This window comes from Spermophilus citellus (genome assembly GCF_964194105.1).
Source record: "Spermophilus citellus genome assembly, chromosome: 6".
NCBI classification, from domain to species: domain Eukaryota; kingdom Metazoa; phylum Chordata; class Mammalia; order Rodentia; family Sciuridae; genus Spermophilus; species Spermophilus citellus.
Genome location: NC_138187.1, coordinates 123,998,454 through 124,014,459, shown reverse-complemented (window position 1 = coordinate 124,014,459; position 16,006 = coordinate 123,998,454). Strand labels below are relative to the sequence as shown.

Below are 16,006 nucleotides of genomic sequence, written 5' to 3'. Positions count from 1 at the left end.
ACAGAACAAGAAGCAACATGAGCAGCTTCAAGAAGCAAGGAAGAAAAGGAGTACAAACAATGCAGGACAGCCTAAATATTCAGGAGGACCTAGAGTCATCAGAAAAATGGTCATATAAAGACCTCAAGGAACACCTTAGACAGATGGAATGGAACCTTAAAGAGGATACAAGACAGCAAATTCAAGCAGCGAAAGAACACATTGAGAATGAATTACATAAACAGCTAAAAGAAGAAGTTAAGCATCTTTATCAGGAGATAGAGATTATAAAAAATAATCAAACAATAATTCTAGAAATGAAGGAAACGATAAACCAAATTAAAAACTCAATTGAGAGTATCACTAACAGAGTGGAGCAAGTAGAAACCAGAACGTCAGATAATGAAGACAAAATATACCATCTTGAAAAGAGTCTAGCCAACTCAAAAAGGCTGGTAAAAAATCACGAGAAAAACATCCAAGAGTTATGGGATAACAGGAAGAAACCAAACTTACGAGTCATCGGGATAGAAGAAGGTACAGAGATTCAAACCAAGGGAATGAGAAACCTGCTGAATGAAATAATTACAGAAAACTTTCCAGAAATAAAAAAGGAAACAGATATACAAATTGAAGATGCATACAGGACACCGAGCACACAAAATCACAGTAGACCAACGCCAAGACACATTGTTATGAAGATATCCAATATACAGAACAAAGAGAAAATATTAAAAGCTACAAGAGAAAGGAGACAGATTACATTTAGGGGTAAACCAATACGGTTAACAACGGATTTTTCATCACAGACACTGAAAGCAAGAAGGTCATGGAACAATGTATTTCAAACACTGAAAGACAATGGAAGCCAACCAAGAATTCTGTATCCAGCAAAATTAAGCTTCAGGTATGACAACAAAATAAAGATCTTTCATGATAAACAAAAGTTAAAAGAATTTGCAGCCAGAAAACCAGCATTGCAAAGCATTTTGAGCAAAACACTACACGAGGAAGAAATGAAAAACAATAACCAAAACCATCAGTGGGAAGTGCCTCAGTAAAGACAGAGGGCGAGGGGAAAGATAACCACGGAGAAGCAAACTAAACTTTTTTTAAAAAAAAAAAAAGGATAAACAATCAAACATGGATGGAAGTTCAAACCATATATCAATAGTAACTCTGAATATTAATGGCCTAAACTCTCCAATAAAGCGACATAGGCTGGTATCATGGATTAAAAACACAAATCCAACAATATGCTGCCTCCAGGAGACACATCTGATTGGAAAAGACATACACAGGCTGAAGGTAAAAGGATGGGAAAAAATATACCACGCACACAGTTCTCGTAAGCAAGCAGGAGTGGCCATCCTCATATCGAATAAAATCGACTTCAAGACTAAGTTAATCAAAAGGGATAAAGAAGGTCATTATATACTGTTAAAAGGAACCATTCACCAACAAGACATAACAATTATCAATATTTATGCACCAAACAATGGTGCTGCGACATTCATAAAACAAACTCTCCTCAAGTTCATCAAGAATCAAATAGACCACAGCACAATAATTATGGGTGACTTCAACACACCTCTCTCACCATTGGACAGATCCTCCAAACAAAAATTGAATAAAGAAACTATAGAACTCAATATCACAATCAATAACCTAGACTTAACTGACATATATAGAATATATCAACCATCATCAAATGGATATACTTTTTTCTCAGCAGCACATGGATCCTTCTCAAAAATAGACCATATATTATGCCATAGGGCAACCCTCAGTAAATATAAAGGGGTGGAGATAATACCATGCATTTTATCTGATCATAATGGAATGAAACTGGAAATCAATGATAAAAGAAGGAAGGAAAAATCCTACATCACATGGAAAATGAACAATACGTTACTGAATGATCAATGGGTTACAGAAGACATAAAGGAGGAAATAAAAAAATTCTTAGAGATAAATGAAAATACAGACACAACATATCGGAATCTATGGGACACAATGAAAGCAGTTTTAAGAGGAAAATTCATCGCCTGGTGGTCATTCCTCAAAAAAAAAAAAAAAAAAAAAAACAACAACAACAAATAAATGAGCTCACACTTCATCTCAAAGCCCTAGAAAAGGAAGAGCAAAACAACAGCAAATGTAGCAGAAGACTAGAAATAATTAAAATCAGAGCGGAAATCAATGAAATTGAAACAAAAGAAACTATTGAAAAATTAACAAAACTAAAAGTTGGTTCTTCGAAAAAATAAATAAGATCGACAGACCTTTAGCCATGCTAACGAAGAGAAGAAGAGAGAGAACTCAAATTACTAACATACGGGATGAAAAAGGCAATATCACAACAGATGCTACAGAAATACAGAAGACAATTAGAAATTATTTTGAAAACCTATATTCCAACAAAATAGAAGATAGTGAAGACATCGATAAATTTCTTAAGTCATATGATTTACCCAGACTGAGTCAGGAGGATACACACAATTTGAACAGACCAATATCAATGGATGAAATTGAAGAAGCCATCAAAAGACTACCAACCAAGAAAAGCCCAGGACCGGATGGGTATACAGCGGAGTTTTACAAAACCTTTAAAGAAGAATTAATACCAATACTTTTCAAGTTATTTCAGGAAATAGAAAAAGAGGGAGCTCTTCCAAATTCATTCTATGAGGCCAACATCACCCTGATTCCGAAACCAGACAAAGACACCTCAAAGAAAGAAAACTACAGACCAATATCTCTAATGAACCTAGATGCAAAAATCCTCAATAAAATTCTGGCGAATCGAATACAAAAACACATCAAAAAAATAGTGCACCATGATCAAGTAGGATTCATCCCTGGGATGCAAGGATGGTTCAACATACGGAAATCAATAAATGTTATTCACCACATCAATAGACTTAAAGATAAGAACCATATGATCATCTCGATAGATGCAGAGAAAGCATTCGACAAAGTACAGCATCCCTTTATGTTCAAAACATTAGAAAAATTAGGGATAACAGGAACTTACCTTGACATTGTAAAAGCTATCTATGCTAAGCCTCAGGCTAGCATCATTCTGAATGGACAAAAGTTGAAGGCATTCCCTCTAAAATCCGGAACAAGACAGGGATGCCCTCTATCTCCACTTCTATTCAATATAGTTCTCGAAACACTGGCCAGAGCAATTAGACAGACGAAAGAAATTAAAGGCATAAAAATTGGAAAAGAAGAACTTAAATTATCACTATTTGCAGATGACATGATTCTATACCTAGAAGACCCAAAAGGGTCTACAAAGAAACTACTAGAACTAATAAATGAATTCAGCAAAGTGGCAGGATATAAAATCAACACGCATAAATCAAAGGCATTTCTGTATATCAGAGACAAAACTTCTGAAACGGAAATGAGGAAAAACACTCCATTCACAATATCCTCAAAAAAAAATAAAATACTTGGGAATTAACCTAACAAAAGAGGTGAAAGATTTATATAATGAAAACTACAGAACCCTAAAGAGAGAAGTTGATGAAGATCTTAGAAGATGGAAAAACATACCCTGTTCATGGATAGGCAGAACTAACATCATCAAAATGGCGATATTACCAAAAGTTCTCTATAGGTTTAATGCAATGCCAATCAAAATCCCAACGGCATATATTGTAGAAATTGGTAAAGCAATCATGAAATTCATATGGAAAAATAAAAGACCCAGAATAGCAAAAGCAATTCTAAACAGGAAGTGTGAATCAGGTGGTATAGCGATACCAGATTTCAAACTATATTACAGAGCAATAGTGACAAAAACAGCATGGTACTGGTACCAAAACAGGTGGGTGGACCAATGGTTTAGAATAGAGGACATAGAGACTAATCCACAAAGTTACAACTATCTTATATTTGATAAAGGGGCTAAAAGCATGCAATGGAGGAAGGATAGCATCTTCAACAAATGGTGTTGGGAAAACTGGAAATCCATATGCAACAAAATCCCTTTCTCTCGCCATGCACAAAAGTTAACTCAAAATGGATCAAGAAGCTTGATATCAAACCAGAGACTCTGCGTCTGATAGAAGAAAAAGTTGGCTCCGATCTACAGATTGTGGGGTCGGGCTCCAAATTCCTTAATAGGACACCCATAGCACAAGAGTTAACAACAAGAATCAACAAATGGGACTTAATTAAACTTAAAAGTTTTTTCTCAGCAAGAGAAACAATAAGAGAGGTAAATAGGGAGCCTACAGCCTGGGAACAAATTTTTACTCCTCACACTTCAGATACAGCCCTAATATCCAGAGTATACAAAGAACTCAAAAAATTAGACAATAAGATAACAAATAACCCAATCAACAAATGGGCCAAGGACCTGAACAGACATTTCTCAGAGGAGGATATACAATCAATCAACAAGTACATGAAAAAATGCTCACCATCTCTAGCAGTCAGAGAAATGCAAATCAAAACCACCCTAAGATACCATTTCACTCCAGTAAGATTAGCAGCCACTATGAAGTCAAACAACAACAAGTGCTGGCGAGGATGTGGAGAAAAGGGTACACTTGTACATTGCTGGTGGGACTGCAAATTGGTGCGGCCAATTTGGAAAGCAGTTTGGAGATTCCTGGGAAAGATGCGAATGGAACCACCATTAGACCCTGCTATTGCCCTTCTCGGACTATTCCCTGAAGACCTTAAAAGAGCATGCTACAGGGATACTGCCACATCGATGTTCATAGCAGCACAATTCACAATTGCTAGACTGTGGAACCAACCCAGATGCCCCTCAATAGATGAATGGATAAAAAAAAATGTGGCATCTATACACAATGGAGTACTATGCAGCAATAAAAAATGACAAAATCATAGAATTTGCAGGGAAATGGACGGCACTAGAGCAGATTATGCTTAGTGAAGCTAGCCAATCCCTAAAAAGCAAATACCAAATGTCTTCTTTGATATAATGAGAGCAAATATGAACAGAGCAGGGAGGAAGAGTAGGAAGAAAAGAGTAACATTAATCAGTGACATGAGATGGGAGGGAAAGGGAGAGATGAGGAAAACTGCATGGAAATGAAGGGAGACCCTCATTGCTATACAAAATTACATACAAGAGGTTGTGAGGGGAATGGGAAAATAAACAAGGAGAGAAATGAATTACAGTAGATGGGGTAGAGAGAGAAGAAGGGAGGGGAGGGGAGGGGGGATAGTAGGGGATAGGAAAGGTAGCAGAATACAACAATTACTAATAGGGCAGTATGTAAAATTGTGGATGTGTAACCGACGTGATTCTGCAATCTGCATTTGGGGTAAAATTGGGGGTTCATAACCCACTTCAATCTAATGTATGAAGTATGATATGTCAAAGTTGTGAACAACCAATAAAAAAAAAAAGAACAGTATCCTTGATTTTAAAAGGAGAATAATATGAGCTCATCTATACAAAAATTTTTGCATTAATATTTCTTGCATGCACTTGATCTTAGTGTTGGAGCACGCCCCCTTAGCCTTGAGTAATGGGGGGTGGAACTGGGTATGGGAGGCAAGTGTGCCTCACCTTGGCAAGGAAGTGTAACTCAAGATTTGGGCGTCACCCAAGGGGACTGGGCTACATCCCCGTTTGTTGTAACACAATCCCTTGCCTTATTTGGGTGGAATTTTCTATCAAATGTCTTTCCCCTAAATAAAAACAGGGATTGGGGTGTGCTTGCTCTCTTGCCTCTTGCTTCCCTTACTTCCCTTGCCCTCCAATGTGGGAGCTGACACCTGAGGTCTCAGAGCCGTCCCTGATCCCCGAAAAACATATTTCTTGTTTGTGTAGTCTTTTCGTTGGCAGCCCAATTCACACAGAGGGACCCCGACTCCATTGCCTGCGCAGGACATGGGCAATAGTTGGCGCCCAGAACAGGGACATTCTGCATGAATTTCAGGCATTTGGTAGGTGTGGCTTTCTCTCCAATAGTAAGAAGCGCGTATATATTTGCAGAGTATTGTGGATTGGTTTGTGAAAGTGAGAGGAGGGAGGAAAGTGAGTGGACATAAAAAATAAAATAAACTATGGGGAATTCTTTGTCTTCAGAGAGGGAAATCTATTTTGCAACTCAGAAGAAGACAATCAAGGGAAGGTGAGGCCCACTTGCCTCACTGCATGTGATTCCACACCCCCATTACTCAAGGCTAAGGGGACATGCTCAGCTCCTATTCAGGGCAGCCTGACAAGTTAGGACATGGAGAAGTGAGAGCTTAAGATATGGGAAAAGGGGAGGGGCAACAATAATAAATAGAAATGATATCAGTAAGTGGTAGACTAAAATAAAGCAGGTGGAGGTGATAGAATATGACCATAAGGGTCATAAGGGAATTTGACACAGGCTCTCTGGGAAGATCCTCTGATGAGGTGATAGTTTGATAGAGAATTGAAAGAAGTGAGAGAGTTGGGCAGATAGTTTCAGAGAGAAATGTGTTTCAGGTAGAGGAAGCAGCAAGCCTAAAAGTCACAGGAGTACTATGAGCTTGGAACATCCTGGAACAGCAAGGATGCTATTGTGATTGAAGCACAATAAGCAAGGATAAGAGTGAGAAAAACACCAGGGTCAGAGATGATATCAGAGAAGCAGCCAGGGACCAAATCACTGGGGATTTCCTAGAACAGGTGAAGTATAATGGAAGAAACTGGAGGGTTTTTAAGTAAGAGATAACAACCTGATTTTGCTTTAAAAGAATTCTCTGGATATGGTATTAAAAAAAATAGGACTGAAAAGGAGACTAGTAAGGAAACTATTACAGTAGTCCTACTAAGAGGATATGATGAGGGCTGAGGATGTAGCTCAGTGGTAAAGTATTTGCTTAGCATACTCAAGGCCTTGGGTTCAATCCCCAGAGAGAGAGAAAGCCTATGATAAACAGAACAAAAGTATTAAGAGGTAGATTTGGTGAGTGGCAGCTGGATTTGGAATGTTTGTTTCAAGATAAAGGCTGCAGGATCTGCTGGCGGTTTAAGGGTGTAGATATCAAACAATTTTACTTCTAATTCTGGTGAAATGTTAAAAATGTGATTTAAACTATTTTTGCTTGTTAATATTTTCAAATATGCATACATTATTTATATGATTAAGAAAAACAATACATTTTCCAAAAGATATACACTAATTAATCCTTTCCTTACTTTTGAGATTAGAAGGATATGACACAGAAGATTTTTATACTAATGCTATGTAACCAGAATGTTGGGAGTAAAATCACATACACCTTCAAATGATCCTTTAAGTAAGTCTGTATTCCCTCCTAGATAAAAAGGTTACCAGGTTTCTTTAGATGAAAATTAACTGTATCTAAAAAGAGATACTTCAGTATATTTTAAAGAAACAAATTTCAATTACTGTTTTTATGCTGTGCAAAATCAAAACAAATACATGTCAATCACTGTATTTGGAAACTACCCATATTTGGTGAACCATGATAATTGATTAAGCATTAAGTTCTAGGTCAGTTTTTAAAAGTCAAACTGTGAGTTTTGTGATTTTAATCAACTTCAGAACAGTTTCTAATGCTTGTACTTGTCCTTCTCAGTTTATCCTGCTGGTTTAGGAGATTTGGGAAATTGGGGGAGGGGAGAGAGAGGTGTGAAAAAAAGAGTTCAGAATTCAAGAAAGACAGGGTATTTCAAGCCATGAGCATAACTATTTCAATCAAATAAATCAAGGGTTTTGCTAGGTTCCTCCCCCCCCAATAATTGTTCAGAAATGGCATTTTTGAGTGCCAAAGGAAATTTCAAAAAGTCTGTTAGGAAGATTGCTAAAGTTTTAAAATGTGAGAATAGACATTTAAAAATATGTATGACTCATATTTTTAGCAATGTCAGCTCTATTGCTGCATTTCCATATGTTTGTTTGTATTGATTTTATTTATCTGTGTTTTAAGGGAGACATCTAAGTGGAAATAAAACTAGGTTCAAAGGTACAATAAATACCTATCTCTTAAGTTCAGTGTAATTTTATTTATTGGATTTTATTTTGTAAACAAGGATAACTTTGTTTAATAGTATAACTTTGACTGTAATGCAAAGAACAGACGGTAACAGCAATTAGAGACAGGGTTATTATAATAAAATTAGAAATGGGCATGTGTTATAGTAATCTATGTCAGGAGAAAGCTTTATAAAGTCTAGATTCCTGGGTCTAGCCCTGGAGATTCAAAGACAGCAGGTTTAGAGCAAATTCTCAGAACTCTGAATGAAGAGTAAAATATGAATGGTAGTTAAGTTCAAGTATCAAAGGAAGACATCTTTGATGCTGTACCTTTAGAAGAACAGCAAGAACTTAATAAAAATCACAAGCTCATGCTTCATTTTTACCATAAATGAACACTGCCTTACCTGAATCAGGATCATATTTTAGATCCAATGGAGATACAACAGGTCGGTACTGTTTCTGCAAATAGCATAAATAAAACAGACAATTTAATCATACAATGTCTCACGTAATGTCTTTCAACTAATGTAATAAAATATACTATGTAATCAATAATACCGTTTTCTAAGGGGGAAAAATATATTTTAGATCCTGAAATCTGTAGGAAAGGGAAGAAAAAAAGTGAGGTCAGGAAGTCCAATTTATATCTTTTATAGTACTGCCACCTGCTGCATACACTAAGAAATAGCACCATAAAAACAGGTATAATCAGAAAAACCAATCAAGTAATTTAAAAACAGAGACTGAATGTTTTGTTTAAGGTACAGGGCAGTCTCCAAATTATGAATAACTGCATTTCAAAAGTTCATTTAGGAAAACTCAAAATTCGTATTTCCACAGAAATGCCATTCTAAATGATAGTTGAGCTACCATATCATCACACTAAAATCTATATATCCTATGTTAACACTTGAACTACTTTAGAACTATTGGTAATTCCACAGTTCAGGCAACAAGAAAGAGGAAAATATTTCTTCTTATTCCTGCCCAAAGCCAAAAGGAGCAAAAAGAGTTTAAAAAATGGAATAAAGTTTAAAAAAGAAAGAATTCTTTAGTATCTTCACTCCATCCATTTTACCTCACTTTTAAACAAGTACAGTGGGTACATCACCTAGGCAAGGAGGGAGACAGTAGAAAATACACACGCTTAGAATGTTTTTCTCAAGAAATTTTAAAGTGGTAACGGATTAGGTATTTGAAGAATAACTGCTATGGAAGAAAAAGAGAAATGATCTCCTTATAATTTTTTTTTCATAGAATGATGACTAAAGTGTTTTAAAGTATTAAGCCCAGTCTTTAATGCCCTAGAACAATCCCTGAAAGGGAAAAGACTAGAAGACTTACATGCAAAAGTATGCTGATTTCAAATACTTAAGGCAAATAGTATAGAATAATCTAAAAGCAGCAAAAATTTCGTATTCAATGGGCAATGCCACTTCCAATAAACCTTCCACAATCCTTAAGGTAACATTTAGATCTAATTTGCTTTGTGGACTTATTTTGTATTTATTCCAGTCCTAATAAATCTGAAAGATGAAGGTATAATACAGTTAATACTAACATTTACAGTAATTGGAAGAAGCAAGCCTATCATTCTGCCTATCTAAAGAAATCAGTCTGAAGGAGTTGACTTCCTGATCTTATGACCCAGATGGTTGAGTTTTAAAGCAAAAAAAAAATTATACATAATTCATAAAGCAAATTTGGAATTTCAGCGTTATAAATAAGTACTCAAATAATTTTCTCCACCAATTTAACTAAAGGGTTATTCCAAAATACACAACCATATACAAATAATATTCCAAATACAAATAAGAACTAGAAAACAGTTAAAAGATAAATTTCCTTTCCCTTCCTGGTCTCAGAATCATTAAGTCATCATCAGGCTTCCATCTCCAATTTCAATTTTAACATTACCTGTGTTCCACACCTCATACGACTTAGATCAGGAATAAGTCTTAAGAGACAAATAGTACTGATTAAGACAGGAAAGACAAAGAGAACAAAATATCATCTATCTCCATGTGGTTCACATATTTTATTTTTTTATTGTGGTAAAATATACATAAAAATTAAATAAATCATCTTACCAGAGCTTCATGTTGTGCCTTTAAGGTTTTGATGACACATTCAAGGATCTTTCTGGGATACTGCTTACGTTTTGTTGCTATATCTACTATGACTTCATCAAACTGATCTTCAAGTACTTTGATGTCAGAATCTATTTCAGAAAAAAATAATAACTAAAAGAAGTTCTTAAAACTCACTATACATATTAGTATGGAAAATTGTTATAAGTAAATTAAATTTAGAAAACACAAATAACTAAAGAAAACATATATGGCAAGTTAATAGACACTCCTACTTTGGTGATTAATTAATTTACTCATTCAACAATCCTTTTTTTTTTTTTTTTTTTTAGTACCAGGGATTGAACTCAGGGGCACCTGACCACTGAGCCATAACCCCAGTTCTATTTTATATTTTATTTAGAGACAGGGTCTCACTGTGTTGCTTAGCGTCATGCTTTTGCTGAGGCTGGCTTTGAGGCGTGTGCCACTGCACCCAGCTGAACAATCCACTTTTGAGCACCAATAGGAAGTCAGGCCTAAACCAGAGAAATATAAATGTTAACCTAATATGATCCCAAGAAACAGATAACTGCAATTGATAAATCAACAGAGGTATTAGCAAAATGTCATCAGGACACAGAAAATGAAACACTAACTATATCTGGAGTTTAAGACTTTTAAAAGGAAGTAATATTTGAGCCTGGCTCAGTGGTACAGTTTTGTTATTCCAGCAACTCAGGAGACTAAAGCAGGAGGATTGTGAGTTCAAGGCCAGCCTTGGCAACTTAGCAAAAAAATATAAAGAGCTGGGGATATAGCTTGGTGGTAGAGCACTCCTGGGCTCATTCCTAATACAAAAAAAGAAATAACATTTGAGCTCAAAATATAACTGTAAATCCACTGGATAAAAATGGTAGGGGAAGGCTGAAGATATAGCTCAGTTGGCAGAGTTCTTGCCCAGCATTCTCAAGGCCCTAAATTCAATCCCCAGAGCCAAAAAAGAAAAAAAAGTAGGGGAAAAATGATAAGGAAACACATTTTTGGCAGAGGAAAACAGTATTTGTAATAGCACAGAGTCTTGAGAAACAGAAAAATTCTCAATGCCTGCGGAAGGAACTAAAGGTAAAAAGGATGAAAAATATTTAAGAACTAGACTGTAGGGCTGGGGTACAGCTCAATGGTATAGCAAGTACTTCGCATGCAAGAGGCCCTGGATTCAATCCCCAGCACTAAAAAGAAACACAAAAACAACAACAACAAAAAAAAAACCTTAGACTATAAAGGACATTTAGTATCAGAGATATCCACAAGTTATTAATGTGATTATCCTCACATAAAAATAAAAAAAAATCTTAAAGAGTAATATACCACATAAAAATACATTAATAAAAATAAAGGTATTAAGAAAAAAACTTTTGCAGAACTCATAATCAGCTTGTCCTTATGAGTGCAAAAATTTTGATTCAGTATGTACATAGGGCCCAGAAATGACACTCTACATGAAATGAGTTCAGGTGCTGATCAACTTTATTCTGAAAATAATTTTGAAGAGTAAAAACACTAAGTAGTTATGAATCCTAAAAAACTAGGTCCTCAGCTTACTTGGTTTACATTAGATGTGTTCTGTTGTGTCAAAATCTGTTAAAAATAGATCTATTTGGGGCTGGGGTTGTGGCTCAGAGGTAGAATGTTCATCTAGCATGCGTGAGGCACTGGGTTCAATCCTCAGCACCATATAAAAATAAAATAAAGGTATTGTGTCCCCCTATAACTAAAAAATAAATATTTTTAAAAAATGGATCTAGGGGCTGGGGTTGTAGCTCAGTTGGGAGAGTGTTTGCCTGGCATGTGTGAGGCACTGGGTTCGATCCTCAGCTCCACATAAAAATAAAATAAATAAAATAAAGGTATTTTGTCTGTCTACAAAAAAAAAAAAAATTTAAAAATGGATCTATTTATTTTATTAAGCAGAAACTTTGTTATAAAATTTGAAACAGCATGTATATTATTTGAAACATTCTGAGAAACTGCTGATATATGTCAGCATATACATCCATATCAGGTAAAGATTAATGAAGTACATCAGGTATGCTCTTTCATTCATGCAATGAATATTTGTTGAATCCAAATAAATTACTTCTTTAGAGAGTATTATGAGAGAGACATTTCTTACTTAGAATACTTATTTATAAATAAGCAGCTCTAATTTTTAACATATCCATTAAAAAAGTTAAATCACTAACTAGAAAAGAATAATGTACACAACCAGTTTAAAAAAAAAAAAAGTCTCCCAGCTAAACCTTTGTAGGGAAGGAAAATGGTCTCTTAATGCCACCTAAGGATAAAAAAGCTGCAAAATTGAAACATATAAACAAATTTGAACAGAGAAGTATTCATTAATTTAACAAACACTTAACAGGGACCTATAAGGTGCCAAGTTGAAAAAATATGAGGAGAAAAACAAATATAGTTCCTGCTCTCAAGGAACTTATGTTCCAAACATTAAATCTAACTGATCCTCCTGTAACTAAGTCAACTCAGGGTAGTAACAGAGGAAGGGAAGAGGTTGGTTTCACTTATATATTCATTCATTCATTCCTTTGTTCCTTCACTTATTTACATAAGGATCTCAAGTGCCTGATCCTAGAAATCTTAGTTGCCAGATCCTAGAAATCTTAGTCAACAAAACAGACAAAAAACTTCTGCCCCAGGGGCTGTGGTTATGGCTCAGTGGTACAGCGCTTACCTAGCACCTGTGAGGCAATGGGTTCAATCCTCACCATCACATTAAAATAAAGGTATTGTGCCCATCTACAACTGGAAAAAAAAATAAACTTATCTTGCTAAGGGTTGCTTTAGCTATTCTGGATCTCTTATTTTTCCAAATAAATTTCATGACTGCTTTTTTTATTTCTATGAAGAACGTTATTGGGATTTTAATAGGCATTGCATTAAATCCATATAACGCTTTTGGTGGTATGGCCATTTTGACAATATTAATTCTGCATATACAGGAGCATGGGAGATCTTTCCATATTCTGAAGTTTTCTTCAATTTATTTCTTTAGTATTCTGTAGCTTTCATTGTAGAGGTCTTTCACCTCTTTTATTAGATTGATTCTCAGGCTTTTTTTTTTTTTAAGGCTATTGTGAATGGAGTAGTTTTCTAATTTTTCTTTCTGTGGTTCATCGCTGATGTATAGAAATGCATTTAATTTGTGGGTGTTGTTTTTATATCCTGCTACTTTGCTGAATTCATTTACTAGTTCTAGAAGTTTTCTGGTGGAATTTTTTGGATCTTCTAGGTATAGAATCATGTCATAAGTAAATAGTGATGAGTTTGAGTTCTTCTTTACCTATTTGTATCCCTTTAATTTCTTTCTTTTGTCTAATTGCTCTGGCTAGAGTTTCAAGGATGATGTTGAATAGAAGTGGTGAAAGTGGGCATCCTTGTCTTGTGCCAGTTTTTAGCAGGAATGCTTTCAATTTTTCTCCAATTATAATGATATTGGCCTTGGGTTTAGCATATATAGCGTTTACAATGTTGAGGCATGTAAAAACTACTAACCCTAGTTTTTCTAGTGTTTTGAACATGAAGGTGTGCTATATTTTGTCCTATGCTTTTTCTGCATCTATTGAGATGATCATATGATTCTTGTTTTTAAGTCTATTAATATGATGAATTACGTTTATAGATTTCTGTATGTGGAACCAACCCTGCATCCCTGGGATGAATCCCATTTGAATGTGGCGCACTATCTTTTTATATGTTTTTGTATGTGATTTGCCAAATTTTTTTTGAGAATTTTTGCACCTATGTTCACCAGGGATATTGGTCTGAAGTTTTCTTTCCTTGGCGTTTCTTTGTCTGGTTTTGGTCTCAGGGTTGTATCAACCTCATAGAATGAGTTTGGAAGGGTTCCCTCCTTTTCTATTTCATGGAATACTTCAAAGAGTATTGGTGTTAATTCTTGTTTGAAATTCTTGAAGAACTCAGCTGAGAATCCATCTGGCCCTGGGCTTTTCTTGGTTGGTAGGCTTTTTTTTTTTTTTAAAGAGAGAGAATTTTTTAATATTTATTTTTTTAGTTTTTGGTGGACACAACATCTTTGTTTGTATGTGGTGCTGAGGATCGAACCCGGGCCACACGCATGCCAGGTGAGTGCGCTACCGCTTGAGCCACATCCCCAGCCCGGTTGGTATGCTTTTGATGGTGTTTTCTATTTCATTACTCGAAATTAATCTGTCTAAATCATGTATGACCTCCTCATTCAGTTTTGGTAAGTCATATGTCTCTAGAAATTTGTCAATGTCTTCAATATTTTTTATCTTATTAGAGTATAAATTTTCAAAATAGTTTCTAATTACCTTCTGTATTTTGGACATGTCTATTGTGATATTTCCTTCTTCATCTTTTAGTAATTTGAGTTATCATTTTCTCTTCATTAGCATGGCCAAAGGTTTACCTATTTTATTTATTTTTTCAAAGAACCAACTTTTTGTCAATTTTTTTCAATTGTTTTTGTTTTGATTTCATTGATTTCAGCTCTGATTTTAATTATTTCCTGTCTTCTACTGCTTTTGGTGTTGACTTGTTCTTTTTCTAAGGTTTTGAGATGTAGTATTAAGTCATTTATTTGTTGACTTTTTATTCTTTTAATGAATGCACCCAATGCAATAAACTTTCCTCTTTGTACTGCCTTCTTAGTGCCCCGGATATTTTGATATGTAGTATCAGTGTTCCCATTTACCTCTAAGAATTTTTTTATTTCATCCTTGATTTCTTCTACTATCCATTCATCATTCAATTGTGTATTATTTAGTCTCCATTTGTTACAGTAGCTTCTATTTTTTTATTTTATCGTTAATTTCTAATTTTATTCCATTCACAATACCCAACCTTAAACTATACTACAGAGCTATAGTAACAAAAACAGCATGGTATTGGCATCAATACATTCTATACTATTGGTCTACATCTACTATGTAGACCAATAGTACAGAATAGAGGACACAGAGACAAACCCACATAAATACGGTTTTCTCATGCTAGACAAAGGTGCCAAAAACATTCACTGAAGAAAAGATAGCCTATTCAACAAATGGTGCTGGCAAAACGGAAATCCATATGTAGCAAAATGAAATTAAACCTCTCTCTCTCACCCCGCACAAAAATCAACTCAAAGTGGATCAAAGACTTAGGCACTAGAACAGAGACCCTGCACCTACTAGAAGAAAAAATAAGCCCAAATCTTCACCACATCAGCCTAGGATCTGACTTCCTTAATAAGACTCCTAAAGCACAAGAAGTAAAATCAAGAATCAATAAATGGGATGGATTCAAATTCTCAGCAAAGGAAACAATAATGTGAGGAGAGAGCCTACAGATTGGGAGAAAATCTTTACCACATGCACCTCTGATAAAGCATAATCTCCAGGATATATAAAGAACTCAAAAAACTTAATACCAAAAAAACAAATAACTGAAGAGACATTTCACAGAGAAGAAATACAATTGATCAACAAACATATCAAAAAGTATTCAACGTCTAGCAATAAGAGAAATGCAAATCAAAACTGCTCTTAAGATTTCATCTCACTCCAGTCAGAATGGCAATCATCAAGAATACAGGCAACAATAAATGTTGGTGAGGATGTGGTGAAAAAGGTGCACTTATACATTGCTGGTGAGACTGCAAATCGGTGTAACCACTATGGGAAACAGTATGGAGATTCCTCAGAAAATTGGGAATGGGGCCATCATTTGGCCCAGCTCTCCCACTCCTTGGTTTATACTCAAGACTTAAAATCAGCATACTATAATGATGCAGCCACATCAATGTTTATAGCAGCTCAATTCATAATAGCTAGACTATGGAACAACCTAGGTGTCTCTCAATAGATGAATAGATAAAGAAAAAGATAAAGAAAATGTGGTATATGTATACTCAATGGAAATATTCCAAAGCTTTAAAGAAGA

At 35.2% G+C, this 16,006-nt stretch overlaps 1 protein-coding gene across 1 annotated transcript in view; it reads right to left on the bottom strand.

Annotated features, from left to right (window-relative positions):
- NSL1 (NSL1 component of MIS12 kinetochore complex) overlaps positions 1 to 16,006 on the bottom strand; it is a 37,474-nt gene that overhangs the window by 13,907 nt on the left and 7,561 nt on the right. Inside the window, exons 3-4 of the mRNA XM_081300223.1 lie at positions 10,046 to 10,176; positions 8,360 to 8,414 (exon numbers count right to left, since the gene is read on the bottom strand). Coding sequence (XP_081156349.1) covers positions 8,360 to 8,414; positions 10,046 to 10,176 — 186 coding nt within the window. The remainder of the gene's footprint in view (positions 1 to 8,359; positions 8,415 to 10,045; positions 10,177 to 16,006) is intronic.